This window comes from Protopterus annectens, chromosome 9.part0 (genome assembly GCF_019279795.1).
Source record: "Protopterus annectens isolate FY-2018-M chromosome 9.part0, PAN1.0, whole genome shotgun sequence".
Classification (NCBI taxonomy): domain Eukaryota; kingdom Metazoa; phylum Chordata; order Ceratodontiformes; family Protopteridae; genus Protopterus; species Protopterus annectens.
In genome coordinates this window covers 1,387,574,567-1,387,593,174 of record NC_056743.1, presented here as the reverse complement: position 1 = coordinate 1,387,593,174, position 18,608 = coordinate 1,387,574,567, and the positions used below count along the sequence as shown (strand labels likewise).

Sequence of the window (18,608 nt, the reverse complement as noted above, 5' to 3'; positions counted from 1 at the left end):
AACCCATGTGATGAATTAGTGGCAGGTGGCATGAGTTAGTATGGTGTTGGGCAAATTTTGATGTAATATTGGATATGGTGTTAATGAAATGGTTGTAGAAATTAGTGGCTATATCAGAGTTGTTATTGTTGAGAAATGCAATGGGTTTGGTCTTAGTTCAAGGTTTTAGGAGTGAGGAGATTCCTATCCAGACTTTTTGGGGGTTATTACTATTGTAGGACTAGAAGTTTAGGTAGTACTCTTTTTTTTTCTATTTGGTTATTTGTTTTGTACAAGGTTGCAGAGTTGCCTGCAGTTTTGTAGTGTGGTAATATTTCTAATTTTTAGCCAGAGTTTCCATGCCTTGTCTCTGTTCTGCATTAGTTGCTTTGTTGATCTTGTTAGCCAGGAGGCTGAATTAACTTTTACTCTTCTTAATCAGGAAGGTGCAAGTTTATTAAGGGTTTCAAAGAATAAGTTGTTAAAGCAAGTGACAGCTTCATTTAAAGGGATGTTTTTTAGAGAGTTCCGGTTTATGTGTTTTAGTAAATTGATGACTCTTTGGGGGTCAAAGTTGGTTACATTTCTATAGTGTTTATAATGGTGTTCTTTTTGATTGGAATGAGATTTTCTTATGATGAAAGCAGGGAAATGGTCGCTTAATGCATTTAAGATGGTGATGCTTAAGAGATTTTCTTGGGATCACTGACCAGTATCCAGTCAAGGATAGATCCTTCAGAGTGAGATTTATTGAATCTAGTAGAAATAATTAGCTGGGTGAAATAGAATAGATTTAAATTACAGGAGGGATGGTTTGAGCAGATAAGGGACCAGTTTATGTTTACATCTCCTAGAATGATTATTTTGTTTTTTATTGTACTGGAAATCCAAGCTAGGATATTCTCAAGGATAGGTAAACTGTTGCCTGCTGAGATGTAATTAATGACAATACATATTTTCTTGGAGTTATTGATCTTTAGATAAGAGATTAGAATTTCATTAGTGTCGAATTTAAGGATGGAATTGGAAAAGGGTAGTATGAACTAGGGTAGAAGAGGGCAACACCACCACCTTTTTTATGCTGTCGGTCTAGTCCTAGGATATTGAATCCTGGGGAGAGGAATTCAGAGTCATTTATGGTTGGCTTGAGCCAGGTTTCAGTGGCGGCAATAATGTATGGTTGGTAGAGGATAGTCCAAACATGGAAGTCAGTAATTGTGTTATGAATACTTTGGAAGATGAGTGTGATTACTTTTAAGGATTTGTACGTGGAGGATTCAGTAGCAAGGGTGGCTGAGGGGGGCCAGAGTTGTGTTGGATATCTCCGCAGAGAGGGATTATGGAGAAACTGAAAATGAGGACTGAGTTCAGTGGCTGCATTCTAGGTTTCAATATGTTAGTGTGAGGGGTAAAAGTGGGGGTTATTATGGGTACGATTTTAAGTTTGGAGAAGAGTAGTGTATGTAATGGAAAGAGGTTAGATGACATATTAGAGTAGCTCAGTGAGTGACTTAACGAAGTACATATGGCTTGTTTAGGTTCAGTAGGTGTAGTGCTGGGGTTAAATGTAGTTAGAAGAGAAAGAAGAAAGAGAAGTAGGCACATGTGAAGGAGTAATGAAGTGAATTTCAGGGTAGGAGACACAATAGTGAAGAGGTAGATATAGTAAGGCAGGGATATAGTGTGTGGATAAAGTAATAGAAGGAGTTGGAAGAAACTCTTTTATGATGGGTAGGAGATATCGCCGAACACAAGTTTGGTTTGATATGGAGTAGAAAGATAAGTCACTAGGGTGTGCAGGAGAATTTAAAAAAGGTGGAGGAGGTAAGTTGAGGAAGGTGTGAGAGTTGGAGAGAGTGAGGATATTATCTAGTAGGTGGGAGAGAAGAAGGGCGTATGTGAGTAGAGATGATTGGTGGTTTGTTAATTGAGAGTGTGGTTTACTGGTTTAAGTTCAGGAGTAGAAGGGGGGGTGGAATTCAGGGGCAGGGTAATGGAGCGAAGTGAGCCTGAGCTTAGCAAGGCTGAATGGAGCGGGTTGGACCTGGAACTCTTAGCAGCTTGTAGCAGCTGTTCTTCACTGCAGAAAAAAATATCAGTAAGGTAAAGTCCACAGCTAACAGATATGGGACGCTGGCTGTGTGATTGAAAAGGGTTATTTCCAAATTTTACTCAAGGAGAAGTGTAAGAGAGGTTTGGATACTTATTATTAGCAAAGACAGACAGATAGATAGATAGATAGATAGATAGATAGATAGATAGATAGATAGATAGATAGATATAAAAGAATAATATTATTAAAAAATACATTATAGGTAAAGAACTTACCTGGCCAATACAGCAGTTGGCACAATTTTATTTCAGGCCCTAGAATTTCCTTGTCTTTACTCCTATGGTATTGGAGTATTCAGGAAAAACCAGAATGCAGGCTACAAGGATGCTTTATAGCTTGTTGAATAGCTCCACTGTACTAAAAATCACCTGCTTATGTGGTAATTAGCACCTACGAAAAATATCTGCTGCTTTATTGAATATATCAGATCTGTTGGTGCTTATTAGTGTTAGATGCACACCTATACAATGTTTCACACACCAACGCTGAAATAAGATAACCACAGCTGATCTTGTTATCACTTTTCTCAGTGCATGTGATATTGCACAAACATGCAATGCAAAAAGTGGAGGAAAAGTTGCAGACCTGTACTAGAACTCAGGACATTCCATACTCTAACCCTACACATACACATGCTACTACAGGAGTAGCTATGTGAAATGCATCAAGAAACCTGCCATTCATTTCTCTGTTTCCCATGGTTGCATTAAGCACTGCACTGTGCAAACAATAACAAAAATTAAAATAGAAATTTTGACTTAAAACAGACAGAGACTTTGCATTTTAACAAATAATAAACAGGATGAATCAGAACTTGTGAATTCTGCACTGCTTACATGCACATTTACACTTCACAAACCTACATGTACACCTCTGTAAGTGTAACCAGATACCGCCCCAATGTCATCATTCACTGTTGCCATGCATTAACATAAACACTGTGGAAGTGCCTACACAAAGTGAACATCCCTACATGGTTATAATGTTTTGGGATTCAGCAGTTCTAATGAGTTTTGACCTCATTTTCATCTTCACCATGCTGTCAACCCTGAATCTACATGGTTGGTAACCATGTAGGCAAGGAAACTGAAGGTGAACCCAATGTTGTACACTCAAGGTAGGGAATTATTGTGATACATATCTGCACAGAGGAATGCAGGTGTTGAATAGTATGTTTCATAAGGTTTACACTTTTAGCTGTCTACATTTGTTACAAGTACATTGTTCAGTTGGGGGTGGGGTTGCAAAGCTGCAATTATGCCACGGCACTTAAAAGGAATTGTTACTTTTGTTAGTCTAATTTTGTAGCAGCCAACATGTCTGATAATGTCATAATGTGTGTGTGGAGTTACATGTTATGGTCTGTTCTGTACAAATCTATGGACTTTTACTTGATCTTTTTTCCATGTCAACTCCTTTCCATGGCTGTATTAGGAAAACTTTTGAATACATGGCCACCATGACCACTGAGTCTACACAGTTGCTTTACAGCTTGTTGAATCACTCCATTGTGTTGATTTGCTTAATTAGCATACAGTTCAGCTACTTATGCTCTAATTTGCATGTCACAGAAGTTTCCATGTTTGCGCGAGTGCATGCCACTATGTGGAGTTTACTGAATCTAAAACTCTTTGTGGCTGTGTGTGCATCACTCTGTGACACACACCCAGTCAGAAATGATCATGTAGGCTTTATTGAATCCCACCCGTAGTTTAATCACAAAAATCCCGCTGTTTAAATTTACACTAATATTTCCAGTTTGCTATAAAGTGATACAAATTAAGACATGATGACTGTGTATGTGTGTGGGTGCATGTGTGGAATGAGAGAGGGTAAGAATTATATATACAGTAACTAGAAGATAGTATCCTGTACTCTTATAAAGAATGGAACTCCTGGTAGCTACTGTGCATCTATAATGAAATTGCTTGGGAATGCATGCAAACACACCTCAGCTGTCCAGAATTTTGCAGAATGTCCAGATTTTTTGTCACATATTTTTTCTCCTTTCCTCATAATATTTGTGGTTTTCTGGCAAATCATTGATGATCAATGTCATTAAAAAATGACAAGACATTTTAGTTGCAGACTTCATTTCCTTCAGAAAATGCATACTAATGCAAATCTGTTATTCTGCAAAATTTCTAAGCTCAAAACAGCAACATTTAAAAAATTATCCCTGTTATGGGGCATCTGTCCCCCTCATTATTTTTGGCTTTGTCCAGAAGTATTATGCTAAGAAGTTAAGAGGTATGCATGCAATGCATCTCATGTATTCCTTGTATGCTGCACCACAACGCGTCTCACAGAGATACATTTAATATTCTAGTCTGATACTCTATACTGATGAAAAAGAAGGGAAACATTTCCCAACATGTTCAGTTCCACTGCCTCCTGACAACCATGGCCCAGTTATGTTTTCTTCAAAAGATGTCTGACATCATGTATGAGATCTGTCCTGCTATGCTGTTAAGTAAAACTGATTTTGTCATGAATTCAAGTAGTAATGCATTATGAACATATGCGCATACTGTTAGAGTACAGTCTCCAGGCAGTCGTGAATAATATTCTCAGTTTCAGGGCAATACAAAGCCTTTAGAGTACTGCAAAAATAATAAACCAGCATGTGACAATGAGAATTTGCTGCAAGCAAAGATTTATTAAACTCTTAGGTGATAATTACAGTCATTTACTAGTAGTTTGAGGGCCCATTTAATTGTTTATCCTTAACATATTGTATGTCTTAATTGTGACTCCTTATTTGTTATAACAAAATATATTGGGTAATCATTAATATTTCCAGTATGGAATTTACTGCAATATTGTAAAATAAATCAGGGTGAACAAGGCAATAAAGTGACAAGATGCATTCACAGCAATCAACATGCAATTCACAAGCAAAAAAAACAATTTTTTGGACTGGGTAAAATGAGTGGCTTTGCAATAGCCAGAATACGGTCTTTTAAAATATTGTTAAAAGGTAATGGTTTTATGTTTTAAAAATAAATAAAAAATATTCCAGAAAGGAGTTATAAAACAACAGCAGTGAAACATATATTTGAAGAGTAGAGCCTAAATACAACATATGTTTAAGTATGATTTTTTTTTTAAGTTCAAGGTCATGCATGTTTTGCAAACAAATGTCTTCTACTGGTCATTGCACAGCTTCAATAGCATATACTTTGCATAATGATACATATTTATACCCTAGGATTTATTGCAAGTCTCTGTAACGTTAATCAGAAAGAAAATGGTGATACACTGAGGAGGCGAGTGGCAGTTTCACATCCAAGGTCATGTACTGAGTTGTTAATCTCCAATTCTGTTCAAAAGCAGAAGCATCAGAGCTGAGCAGATGGTTGGCATCAATGGGAAATCTGTAAGAAGAGAAAAGATGTGCAGTAATTGTAATGTGGGAGATGTGGTTCAAATAATGAAACAGATGAAGATGGTATTGGATACCATTTGTCCAGAGTATTCATTACTCCATTACCTGGTGATGATTCCACATTTATTAAAGATTTTATATGATTTTATATGTAAATAGTGCTACAAGTATGTGCAGATCGTTAGGTGCAGCAATGTTTGAAGCCAATTGACATATAATTCATTAAAGACTTTCTAACACTTTGTAGAGTTACAGCAAAGCACAGCAGGGTCATGCAAGTACTTCAGAATCTGTTTCTTGACTTCCTGTTTTCCAAAGGCACAGTTGTTGTATGAGTGGCACTAAATATTTTTACAGCCAATAACAGTTAAGTAAGCATTTTCAGAGTAAGAAACAGCTGACTGTCAAAAATAGAAGAAAACATTTTATTTTATGACAAAGCGCATGTTAACTTCTGTGTGTGTGTGTGTGTGTGTGTGTGTGTGTGTGTGTGTGTGTGTGTGTGTGTGTGTGTGTGCGTCTGTGTGCGTCTGTGCATGTATGTGTGAGACTGCAGTGAGGACTTTTCATTTTCTCAAATGTGTAGTAACCTCAAAGTATAGTTGAATTCCAGGTCCGGAGATCCCTCTGTATGGAGTATGCAGGATCCCACCTTCTACAACAATAATACAGTTTTGATGAAAGCTGTCTTGCTTTTAGCAAGGCTGCTTTTGTTTTATTTTCTATTGGATTGTGTTGGTTTCAGCAATATGGGCCTGACAAAGTCACATTCATTAATGTGATTTTCTCTGTTCTTTTATGTAGTCAAATGCAATATTAAAAAGCAGTAGGGAATGAGGGTGGCTGCACTTGGTACAGGCTTATAAGGGGTGTGTTTGACAGTGTAGATGAGGTTCCAATTGATTTCTGCAAGCTACAATTGTATCAGCAGTCACATAAATAGCCACAATCACATAACTCACTGTTTTTGTTTAGGAGCTGTAATATATACAGTTCTTTGCTAGAGTTTGCTATGCAGATTTATGTAGAGGTTAACTCAGTGAAATTAGACATCCTGATTGCTGTTTTCCTTTGAAAATCACTGCTGGTGCCATGCTGCTTTATGGTTTGCATTTTGCCTGGTCAAGGTTATTATCAGTTGTTTTTGTATGTCGTAACCTCATCCAGATGTAATTCATGAACCAATGAAAGTCCTGAGAATTAACATTTTTAACACATATGTGCTTTTCCCTTAACTGAGACTTGCTCATACCTTCTAGGGTGTTTTGTATAATTGTTTAGTATAATTTTTACTAAAATTGTTATAATTTATAAATTTATTATTATGACTGTTCTTTAGACCAATGCTACCTCTGTATTGTGATTCTTCATGTTTCTATGCATTGTTAACTTTGTCACTGTTCATGCTTGGAGCTTTTCTCCCCGGGCCTCTACTGAAAATGGACATATATCCAGCTAGACTAGCCCGGTCAACAAATGTAAAATAAATAAATAAATAAATTTTTACAGCATGTCATCTCATGAAATATTTTGGTAACAAAGGATGGAGATTAAAAGCAGTTTAAGATAAAATATATTTTTATTTAAATATTTTCTAAATAGCACAGTATTTAAAAATGTCCCTAATTAGCTGGCTAGTTTTCTAACATATGAAAAAATGACCCACATTTGCTTCAGATACTTTTGGAAGAAATCTAATTGGCTAACTTAATCATGAATTGATAATTTAAGCTTAAACTAATACATTTATACCAATTCAACACAGCTCAACTTTTATTACAGTGGTTTTTTTTGCAAATCACTTTACAAAATTTTTAATACTTACATTATTATTATTATTATTATTATTATTATTATTATTATTATTATTATTAAGGATCCGATGATTAGGTGTAATGACTATTTGGTCAATAACAGCTGACAAAATGGAGCACAGGAGGAGGAAGGTCTCCTCCTCCCTGTGGGTAATGGTGTTGGAGGAATGAAAAATGTCATTGAAGTTTTTGTTCATTTGTCACCAACCAAATAGTCTAACATGTTTGGTGATTAAACAGCTACATTCTTCCATTTTAAGTCAGATGTTTGCAAAGTTTAAGATCTATCTCAGACTTAATATATATATTACTGAGATTTTCATTTTCATCCTTGCATTTCTGAGGATAATAAATGTGATACTTTGAATTTCAGTGTAAATCTAGTCAGTTACAACCAACCAAGATTTTCAACTAAAATGCATGCTGGGTATTTTGCAGAGATGTAGAGCTTGTTTATTGTCTGCAGTGTACATGTATTCAACAAAACCATAGGCAAAATGCATAGTAATGAATAAAAAAATGCAAAAAAGGTACTTATAAGTGACATATTTGGCCTGTGCTGCATTTGAGATGTGTGTAATCTGCAAGTGAGCAGGGCAGTTAAAATGTGTTGGAAAGAAGTGGAGTGCTATTAATGTAGAATCTGAGCACCACAAACAGTAGACACTGTAATCTGCAGCAGCCTATGTAAGGGAGATACATTAAGGAATTATAGGCATAATGAAGTGAAGCAGGATGGGATTCCTCCTAAAAGGTGATGTTCCTGGCATGCACACTGATTAGACCTCTCTTCTTTGACATTCTTTATTAGCCTGGATTCCCACCTCTTGCGTTGCATTTCAAAGCTTAAGGCTACTAGTTTCACAGGTGATATTCAGATGCATGCATGCAATATGTTTAGTTCATGCTGTAAGCATTGTGACATAGTACCATCTCACTCATGGCCCATTCAACAATGTCTGCAGGTGTTAGGTCAGTAAGTCACCATGTTCAATGTCCATAATAAGACCAGCATTAGTAAGGTCACATGCATTAACCAGAAGCATAGAGGAAAGTGGGTTGTAGATAAGACTTTGATTTAAGGATGCCAAAACATATTTTTCAGATGACCCTTTGAAAAGGATATGTGTTTTTAGAGCAGAAGTGTCATATAGAAGGGGGAGTATATCAGAAATGGCATCAAGTCAGTTGAAATGTCAGGGAATCCAGGTCTACTGGCATGCAGTGATAATACTCTGTTTGGGACCCAGATGAGTCAGTGTCAACTAATGGCTTGGGGACCTGCTGAAGCTGCTGTGGGGGAGATGGAAACAACTAGTCTTAACTAGTGTATCTCTTCTCAGAGCAAGAGGAGGACAGCCTGTAGTAGATGTACTGGTGGAAACCGAGACTCATATGGAGGGTGTGACCTAGAGGTAGGGCTAGATCCTTTCACTGTGTCACAGACAAAGGTTAGTATGCACATAGCAAAGGCCCATTACACTCCAACCCGTTGGGCATGGGAAGACCTACAAGGGGTGTTGGAAGCTGTGACTTTCTAAAGATTAAAGAAAAAACAGTCATGCCCAGTACACATGTCATGAAAGGAGATACTGCCAACCAAGCTATCCGGAATATTGTAAATAATTATATGTCATTTGTGAATATCAACATGATTCATATGCTTGCATTACAAATGTATTAGACCTGTATGTTATGTGTATATCAAACTGCTGATAGAGAAGTGTGTGTTGAACTGGGTTTGTACAGTACAGAGCTTAAAGATGTATCCACAGTATAGCCTATTGGAATAGAACAGAGATGTCCCTGCACTATTGTAACTGTTTAGATGTATATATGTTAACAATGAAAACTGGAACATGGGAGGTTAATTTCAGAAAAATATCTGAAAATGTAAATTACATTATGACCACGTAATAAAAAATGTATCTTTCAGTTTCATTGCAATAACGGACACAATGTCTAGAACCAGAAGTTTTTTGTATTGTCTTGGAAGTGTTTATTGCTTTATGACTTCCAGAATCTGCCTTAGATCTAAGAAAAATATTGTTTATGTATTTTCACAGGTAGATGTTAAATGCAACAAGCTGCATCAGTGGTTGTTTTTCCCTGGGATAGAGTCAGATGACAAGAAATGATATCATGCTGTAAGCTATCCCAGCAGTAATATGTGAGATATTAATTTAAGAACTCTCTGAGAGAGACTGGGTATTTTTTTTTTATTTTGTCTTTGACCTGACAGCATCAACTAGAAGACCCATTCACCAAATCTGTCTTGCTGCTCTGTAAGTAAGTTAAATATGGCACAGTAATGTCTCTTAGATACAGTCAGGAATAAAGTGAAGTATAGTTTAGATGTTTTCTTTATTTATTTGAGACTGTCCTGAAATATTGTTTTAAATATTCCTGTGATTTTGAACTCTGATGTAACTGTGATTTTATACTGAGTATTTTCTTGTTCTTTTATTTATTATTAAATATATTTAAACCTTTCATTGTGGCTGATATTTATGAGACATATTTAAGTTCTGTGAATACTTACATATTTATTTGGTGACACTGTGTAGGCCACTCCTAATAGCTTTTCTCTTGGTCAAACTACCATTTGTATTAACAGTAACATTACACAGTAAGACTGGGCACCCCTTGTTAAGGGCCAACTATCTTATAGTCTGGGCAAAAAGGGACATAGCCAGTAATCCTGTGCCAGCCTTTCCCAAGTATGTATGTGTGTGTGTATATTTGTTTATAAATCAAATCTCAAAGTGTGTGTATATCAGCTACTTGAGTAGGGACACAAAGCACTGGTTGGACAGAGAGGGTGCTGGAGGTCTTAAAATGGCCACTCAGCCGAGACCTCAACTCTATAGCTGTGCCAGTGGGGAGTCTTATTGGGGATCTGGAGAAAGAGGGAGAAACCAGCCCCAGACTGACTGTGGTCTCTGTGTGCTATTAAGGGAAATTGCACTTGATGCAGAGAGATGCATCTGGAAATACTGTATGTGTAACTTGTGATCCTTCCAATGTATGTCCCCCATTGGTGCTAGTGGTGAAGATTGAAGCTCCTTGATCACTGTTGCCAGTGGTGGGGCATCACAGCACAGATGATAGTTTCCTCTCCTAGCTAGCTCACTCTTCACCCCATGAATGAATAGACTATAGGGCTTTTGCCCAGGTGGAATGAGTGCATGGAGCAGCTGGGATGGCAGGGCTCAATGATCACTGTGGGGAGCCCAACCTAAAAAAAAAATCAAAGGCAAAACAAGGCAGGTCAGTGCTTCCATTACTAACTCAATGGCAGCACAGGGCTTCTACATGGTATCAGTCTAAAATCTAAGCCCAGTGACACATTTCTTCTGAATGAAAGATGCCACACTAATATGTAGGCACAAGTATATCTTTGGTAGCTCAGATGACAGCTACTGCAGAATGAAGCAGCACATACATGCAAGCTACTGAAGACTGCTCCACAGACCTCCTTAGTCTTTGCTGTATTCACAGATTCATACACAGTTACTAGGCCTGTGGTTTAGGTAATCCTTGAGAATCTTAGTCAGATAGCCTTTAAGAAATGTGATATACTAGCCATTCAATTCAAACATAGCTATACCATATACCCAATATGTGAATTTATCATTTCACATCCAGTCACTGAGTGTGAATTTAAAAGTAATTGTGAAGCCACTTTGTTGAATGTGCAGAAGAAGTCTGTCTCAAAGACATAGGGACAGATTGGGATAGAAATCTATCAGGTCAACAGGTCTTGTTTATGTACCCATGAAGGATGATTTTTTTGATGTAGCTATCCAGAGACTGTTGGTTTTGTGGAGATGGGGTAGTTCTAAAAGGATGGAGTCTTTCATAATACAGAAGGTCAGGCACAGATATCCATGCAATAGCCTTATTTACAGGGAGAGGACCTTTACTCTATGACAGTAGCCTAGGAAGCCACTCTAGTAATGTTTTAAATATGGAATCCTTGAAGTTGTGCTAGTTATAAAGGAGAGACCATTATACCTTAAGTGTCTGGGAAGCCAAACTTCTCATTTATAGCACAATTGCATTTTTGCCAATGGGCTTAACCCTGTGGGCATTATACCAGACACTGGTCTGGTCAACCCCTTACTGGAGCAAGTAAGTTGTGGTAGGGGTGCTCACAGCACAATATAGTTTGTGGTCATTAGGAATGTTGGTAAGCCATTACCCCAAGACCTCTGTTTCATATCAGAGAAATATATGGCAAGGACTGTGCTTTGTAGGATACCACAAGTGATATTTATTTTGGGAGACAGTGAAATTAACCTTAACTGCATGGATTCCATCAAGGATCCACTTAGGTATCCAATGGGTAATGTGGGGAAAATTGTTAGATGGGTGAGCTGGTTGATAAAATGTATATGGAGAATAATGTCAAAGGCCTTGGTCAGATCTATATAAGCAATGCAGATAGACTCTCCCTGATCCAGATGTTCAGTAGCCCTTTCAAAGAAATCAGGTAGATTGAGTAAAGAAAATATGCCCTTCTTGAAGCCAAACTGATTTGGATTGAGAGACTGTAGTTCTGCTTTCATTGTGAGTTCAGTAATGATGTGTTCCTTGACATTACAGATGATGCTCATGAGATTTATCAATCTACAACAACCACAGTCTGTGGTAGGGTTACCTTTATACAGTAGTACCAGTATGGCAGTTATGCAAGCTTTTGGGATGTAACCAATAGAGAGGATTAGGATGGACAGCTTCAGAACGGGCTGAGCTAGGCTATATTTTGTATTTACCATGGTGCAGCCACAGATCTTTCAGGATCAGTGGACCTAGTCCTTTAGTATTAGACTGTGCAGGTAGGACCTGTTCTAGGATGATTTTGGAAGGAAGGTTTGTTTGGGGTCAGTGGAGAGAGCAGTTAGATAAACAGGTGAAGATAAGTTATTGTTAAATTTGTGAATGAGGATGTTGGCAGGGGGTTTCAGGATCAGGATATGTGGTACCTTTTGTCATTACCTCAGAACAGTGTAGCATGTTACACCTGAGTTTGCTAATATAATTAAATTAGGCCTTGTGATTGCTTTGGTGACTTTAGCAACCTTAAGATTAAAGCAATATTTACACTTTTAAATACTGCAGTTCAGGCTTTTCTACCTATGTTGAAGTTCTTATTTATGCTGTGGGGTGGGAGATTTTTAAAGACAAGTAGTAGTTTCTACTCTTGTTATAAAATGTTGATGTAAGAATTCCACCATAGAGGTTTATTTTTTAACATCTCATTGTACTCTTGATGGATTGGAACAGATGTTTCAAGCAGCTAATTAGACAACACAATAATTCAGAGGTATACATAGTGGCAATGGTATTGGGAGTCACATGGGTATCATAAATCATAAAATCATAAAATGTAGAAAGCAGCAGGGCCATGTTACCATTTACTCCTTGCCAACACCCACCTAAGACTTACCCCCTTTTTCATGGGAGATAGGCCAGTTATACCTAGGGTGAATTTGTGAATACCCATCCAACTAATTCATTCTTAAAGGAAGATCATGTGTCATGTTGCAACATGATAATCAAAGCAGAGGGAGATATTTAGCCATGTTCCAAGGTCTCTCACAACATCATATTTTGTGCTGGGGTGTTTTCTATACTATAAGCTGGGTGATGGGTCTGTTTAGCAAATACAGTAATATTGCATTTTTAGCATTTATTATTAGCCCATTTTCAGTGAACCAGCTATTTAGATGTGTAAGCTCGCTTTGTAGTGTCTCCATATCAAAAGGGGATTTAAGAGTAACACCTTGTACTCTACAATCATCTAAAAATACAGTTAAGCAAAGCTTCATGTTTTTTGACTTGGAGATCAGGGAAGCATATGCCAAACAGTAATGGTCTCAGCATGGATCCCTGTGGTTCACTACTGGTTGCTTTCATGCTCTTTGAGGATGTGTTTGTCAGTCCCACAGTTCACAGTGTGGGTTCTATCCATCAGAAAAACAACAGTCCATCTAACCACAAAGATTAATTTGGAGCACATTTAGTTTGTTGACAATGTTGGCAGGCATTGTGGTATCAAATGCCTTAGCAAGGTTTAGGTATACTGTATGAACAGTGTAAACAATGCCTATGGTTTATGTTATCCTCTCAATAAATTCACCAGATTCCTTAGACAGGATCTAGCACTAACAAAGCCAAACTGTTGGAGATCACATCTTATAAGACTTTTAAAATAAGAGTTTATCAGTTCTGTTATCAGTTTTGTTATGACCCATTCCATGGCTTACAATTGAGGCTTGTCAGGCTGATGGGTCTATAATTTCTGGGGTTCATGGTGGGGTTGCCATTTTGGAGTGAACTGCTATGCACCATATCTTGGGCACAAACCAGTTGGTAGCTCAGTTTGAACAGTTGTAGGAGCAGGTTCACAAGTGCATGTTAAGTACCATTCAGCAGTCAGCTTGGTATATTATCAGGTCCCACAGAGGATGGATCTTTTCTGTTTTGGAGAGTACTTTTAACAAGTCTTCTTTTGTAATAATAGGGGATTTGATATATTTAAGTATATGTGAGTTTTGTATAGATGTCTCTGGGATGAAATTTTCCCTGAATTTGTTTGTTAATATATTTGTAATATTCATTGGATCACAGTAGGTAGTGCCATTATAAATAAGTTCCGAGTAATGTTGGATGTTATGTCATAACTTCCTAACGTAAGTAAAGAATGATTTATAAGTATCCTTAGTCTCTGATATCAGTCTAAGTTCATGGGAAATCTGTTTTTCTGCAATATTGTTAAGTACATTGGGTAACCTTCCGATGGTGTACTTGATCTGTGGGTTTTTCATTTTGTTATATATTCTAATTAGTTTTTTTTTTCCTTTTATTGTAAGCGTGTTTGTACATACAGGCCACCAGGCTGGTTTGCTCCACCATTCCTTTTTATTTAGTTTTGGTAGGAAATTACAAATTTATACAGTTTCCTAGGTGAAAGTATAATTTATTTGCATAACTACTAGCTATGTCAACATTTTGGGGGTAACTAACTGCTATAGTTGAGCTTTGAGACTTCATCATAGAATGGTAGGAAGTTTGTACATCTAAAGTCTTTGAATGCTGTGATATTTGTATCTGATGGTTTAGGGATTTTGAATGAAAGGATTACCAGTTTATAGCCAGACTTGACTGGAGAAGGGTATACCAGTGGGATAGTCACTATACATGCTATATTTGAAAGACCAGGTCAGGAACCTTTTGCCTTCTAATGGGCTCATTCGTTATTTGATCCAGGGAATTCTTGTTTATGAAATCGAAGAATTTTGGGGTATGGCCTATATATGGGATATAGGTGTCACAGTTTATTGCCAGACAAATGAAGTCTGCCAGGATGATGGAGTTTTTATATATTTGAAATCCATCCATTGTTTTTAAGAAATGGGCATGATTTTCAGGGGTCACTGAGGAGGTCATGTTACATACTATCATCCGATAGTTGGTTTTATTTAGAGTGAGTTAAATTTCAATAAGTTTGGTTTGTGGGTCTCTGGGATAATACCGTAAGTTAATATGGTCTTTAAAAAATAGAGATACTCCATCACAGTTTTTCTTGTATGGAGGGGCATGCTTTCCTCACTTCTAAATCAAAATTCAGTAATAAATTACACATGAATGTAATCCAAATTCAGGAGGGTTTCAAGGTTAGGCAGTTTTTATAGGTTCATAGGTAAGTTCTAGGCTTCTTGCTCTTGGAGGCCATTTCAAGCCAAGCCAGTTTCTCCTTTGGTACATGAATTAATCTATCTGATTTGGTGTTAGAGTGGCCTTACCCATCTCATGGTCAATAATTATATATTACCCTTACAGAGAATAACTGAGATCATACCACAGATAATCTGAGGGGACTCAGGAAAGAGATAAAGCATTTAGGAGCTGCCTTTATCTATTAGTAGTACAGGAGGCAGTCCTGGAGTAAATTTTCTGTTTTTCATTCATAGATCCAAGTTGCACTTGAATATGGACAGGGATGAGCTTTGTCTTATGCGAATGAGGAGTCTGTTCTAAAGCGGCAGTATCCTCCGTGAAATATACCCGTCCCCTCTAACCATTGTCCTGATGTTGCAGAAGAGGTGTAGACCTTCTGATGCCATTTGACTTGCCGATATGCAATAAATCCAGTAGTGGGTTAGAGGATGTCTTGAATACCAGACACAAGTCACATCTTAACAGTCTGTAGGATATTGAGTATAGTGACAAGGCTTTGAGTCGTTCCACGTGGGACATATTGTTTAGGCTTTGTAGCCTTTTAGTAAGGTATCTCTGTGGGCATTCCAGTTTTTGCATGTGTCGGGATAGATACTTGCCAAAGGGGACATTAGACTTAATGACTGGCCTAATGATAGCTGAGTACAGGGGGACAATGACATCCCTAAATCTAGACACAATTCTTTTCTTTATAAGCTGCACAATATAAAAGGACTTTCTCATGACAATGGACACATGTTGGTCAAAAGTTAAGTCACTGTCCGCAAAGTCCCCAAATTCTGAACAACTTGGTTAACTCTTAGGGTGTATTGTCAATGTAGGAGTTTCCTATGGTAGATGACATCCCAAAGGATAGAATACGGTATTTTTTGGCATTTGGCTTCAGTCAATGATTTTGGAATCAGTTATTTATTTGGGGTAAACTGTCCTGCAAGATGGCTAAGTCATAAGGGGTTCAATGACTGCTCCTAGCTTGCAGTCATTTAGACCCCAAGTATTAAGCAACACCACATTGAACTAGTCTGATGTTTTGCTTGCTACATGTTTGATTTTGGTAGATCCATTAGCTCGACTCTGCCTAAAAAATAAATTATGGGAGTAGCAAAGGCTTTAGCCAGTATGCAAAAGCTCTGGAATGAGAGGTGCAAGCTGTCCTTGGCAAAGCAAGTAGGGTGTGCAGCAGTTCGTGCCATGCTGACATATACTGAATCCCTTTTGAATGATTTAATCATTTATCCCATTGTCAAAATCAGTCATCTTAGTACCATAGTCTTTCTTGCAGTAGTGACATGCATAGAGAGCTAAGAAATGTCTCGGTCTCTTTCTCTCTCTCTCTCTTCACATACCTTAGGGTTTTCATGCCGTGTCATTAACATGAACATGGACACCACCATGTTGGAGCCATACTTGTTCTTCTTGAGGGCCTTGAGGTCCCTTGAGATGTTTGAGATCTTGGCACCTGAAAGACAACTCTCTCTCGCACTAGGGTGGTGCAGTGGTGCAGCAGTTAGCATTGCTACCTCATACCAAAAATTTCTTCAGTATGATTCTTGACTGGGGTACCTTCTGTGTGGAGTCTGCATGTCCTCCCTGTGTTTGCATGAGTTTCCTTCAGGTAGTCCGGTTTCCTCCCACATGCATCTGAAATATTTCTCCCCAGGCCTCCCCTAAAAATGGGCTCTGTCCCAGTTAGACTTTCCTGATAGAGAAATGTTAAATAAATAAAATAAAATAAAATATTCTTGTCCAGATAGAGTCTATATGTCTTACTGTGGGGTCACCAATCACCAGTACATTTTTATTAGTAGAGGGTTTAATCATACTTGGTTTGAGTGAATTTTTTTTTCTGGGTGACTGTCAGACACACTGCCTTTTGCCTTTGCTTATATTATACAGTAATATCAGCGCAAAGTATATGTAATCACTTTCAGAGTAGTTCATATGTTCATAGGTTATTACTAGACAGTTGATCCTGCAAATCTCTTTTTCTACTCTTTTCCATACAGGGTTGTAGGACCAGATATGGGATGTATTTATAGTTACCCATCCACTTGGCCAGGTTATGTTTGATCAGGGTTATGGATTAACTTAGATTAATATAAATGGCAAGTCTGTTCTGGAAGAGATGAATTATTTGAGAGGTATTTATCCCAACAACAGGTTCTGTTTATGTTGCAGTGAAAGCTAGAGCTTCTTGTCCAGATGTTTGTTATATTAATGGTTGTGTGAATATGTAGAATGTTATAAAGGACAGGGTCACTAGAAGCCTTATAGTCAAGGTGGAGGTCATGCTGTAAAAGTCTGTATGACAGTGAAAAGAGAGACATAGCTTTAAGGCATTTTGTGTAGGTCATGGAATTCAGCTTTAAGGCATTTTCTGAAGCTTGTGGGACTTCTTAGTAAGGAAATGGTGATTTTTTTATGCAGTGGGATCATGGAAAGATACATACCAAAGGGAGCATTGTATTCCATTACAGGCCTAATAAGGGAGGAGTAGAGATAGAGATGGTAATATCCTTGTACCTGAGTAATCAGCTGAGCTACATAGAAGTGTTTTCTAGGTCCCAGGCAACTGTGTTGACTTTGGGAAGGGAGGGTGGCATTATACACTAGCTGCAAAAGTACTCATGTTTTCAATGACTATGCTCCTGGCACCAGAGGTTTGTAACTGTGAAGACATTTGGAGAATCTGGGAGTCTTTCAGAAAGTTTCTGAACAGTCATCTGTAACATGGTTAGTCAAAGAACTGTGACATCAGCTTTAACATCAGAAAAATAAACACCAGCTAGGAGAGGTCCTCTTACCAAACCCTGAGGGACCACACTTGTACAAAGCCTGTCCAATGGGTTACATGCAGGAATACATTTAATTTGTTTAATTTGTTGTTTATGCCCAAGTACAGAATGGCATTTGAAGATACTGGCCATGTCAAGGTATGTGGTGTGCACCAATTTGTCTCTTTCTTATGCCTTACTGACTTTTTCAAAGCAGTATAGTAAGTCATGCTGGCAAGATTGTCCATTCTCAAGCCCAGACTGGTTTGGGATGAAGGACTTGCCTTTATCTTTGTTTATCTGTATGTATTAATTCCATAATTATGCATTTTGTTGTCTTACAAATAAGGCCAGTAAGGCTTACTGGCCTGTATTTGCCAGTAACAGTGGTATGGACACTCTTGTAGAAGCTGTTATCCACCCCTCTGGCATAAAACCACTTGAGAGGCTGAGACTGAACAGATTCAATGAGATAGTGCTTCATACTAAGAAGGAATTAACTGAGCAAGTTGTTATGGCCCAGAGAGTTTGTGTTCTTAGTCTAAGAACTTGATCTGAAGTGAAGTTTGGAGTGAGTGTAAACAGGGGCTAAGTGGGTGTTATTCTTATTCATTAGTTTGCTGCAATGTTGGTTACTGTTCATAAAGTGCCTAACCTAGTTGAAAAAAAGCTTTATGTTTATCTGATCATTTATTCTGTGGTTACCAACTTAATCCAGTGCAGGGTCATAGCTGTGGAAGATTTAGAGCTTATCCTGAAAGGAATTTGAGTGTAGTCACAAGACAGAAGCAGTC

The 18,608-nt window shown here is 37.8% G+C and overlaps 1 protein-coding gene across 1 annotated transcript in view; it reads right to left on the bottom strand.

The window, feature by feature from the left end:
• Positions 1-4,731: 4,731 nt before the first annotated feature.
• LOC122812082 (uromodulin-like) overlaps positions 4,732-18,608 on the bottom strand; it is a gene marked incomplete in the record, with an annotated part of 518,790 nt that continues 504,913 nt past the window's right edge. The window contains 1 exon segment of the mRNA XM_044084351.1: positions 4,732-5,469. Within this exon segment, the coding sequence (XP_043940286.1) occupies positions 5,402-5,469 (68 nt within the window).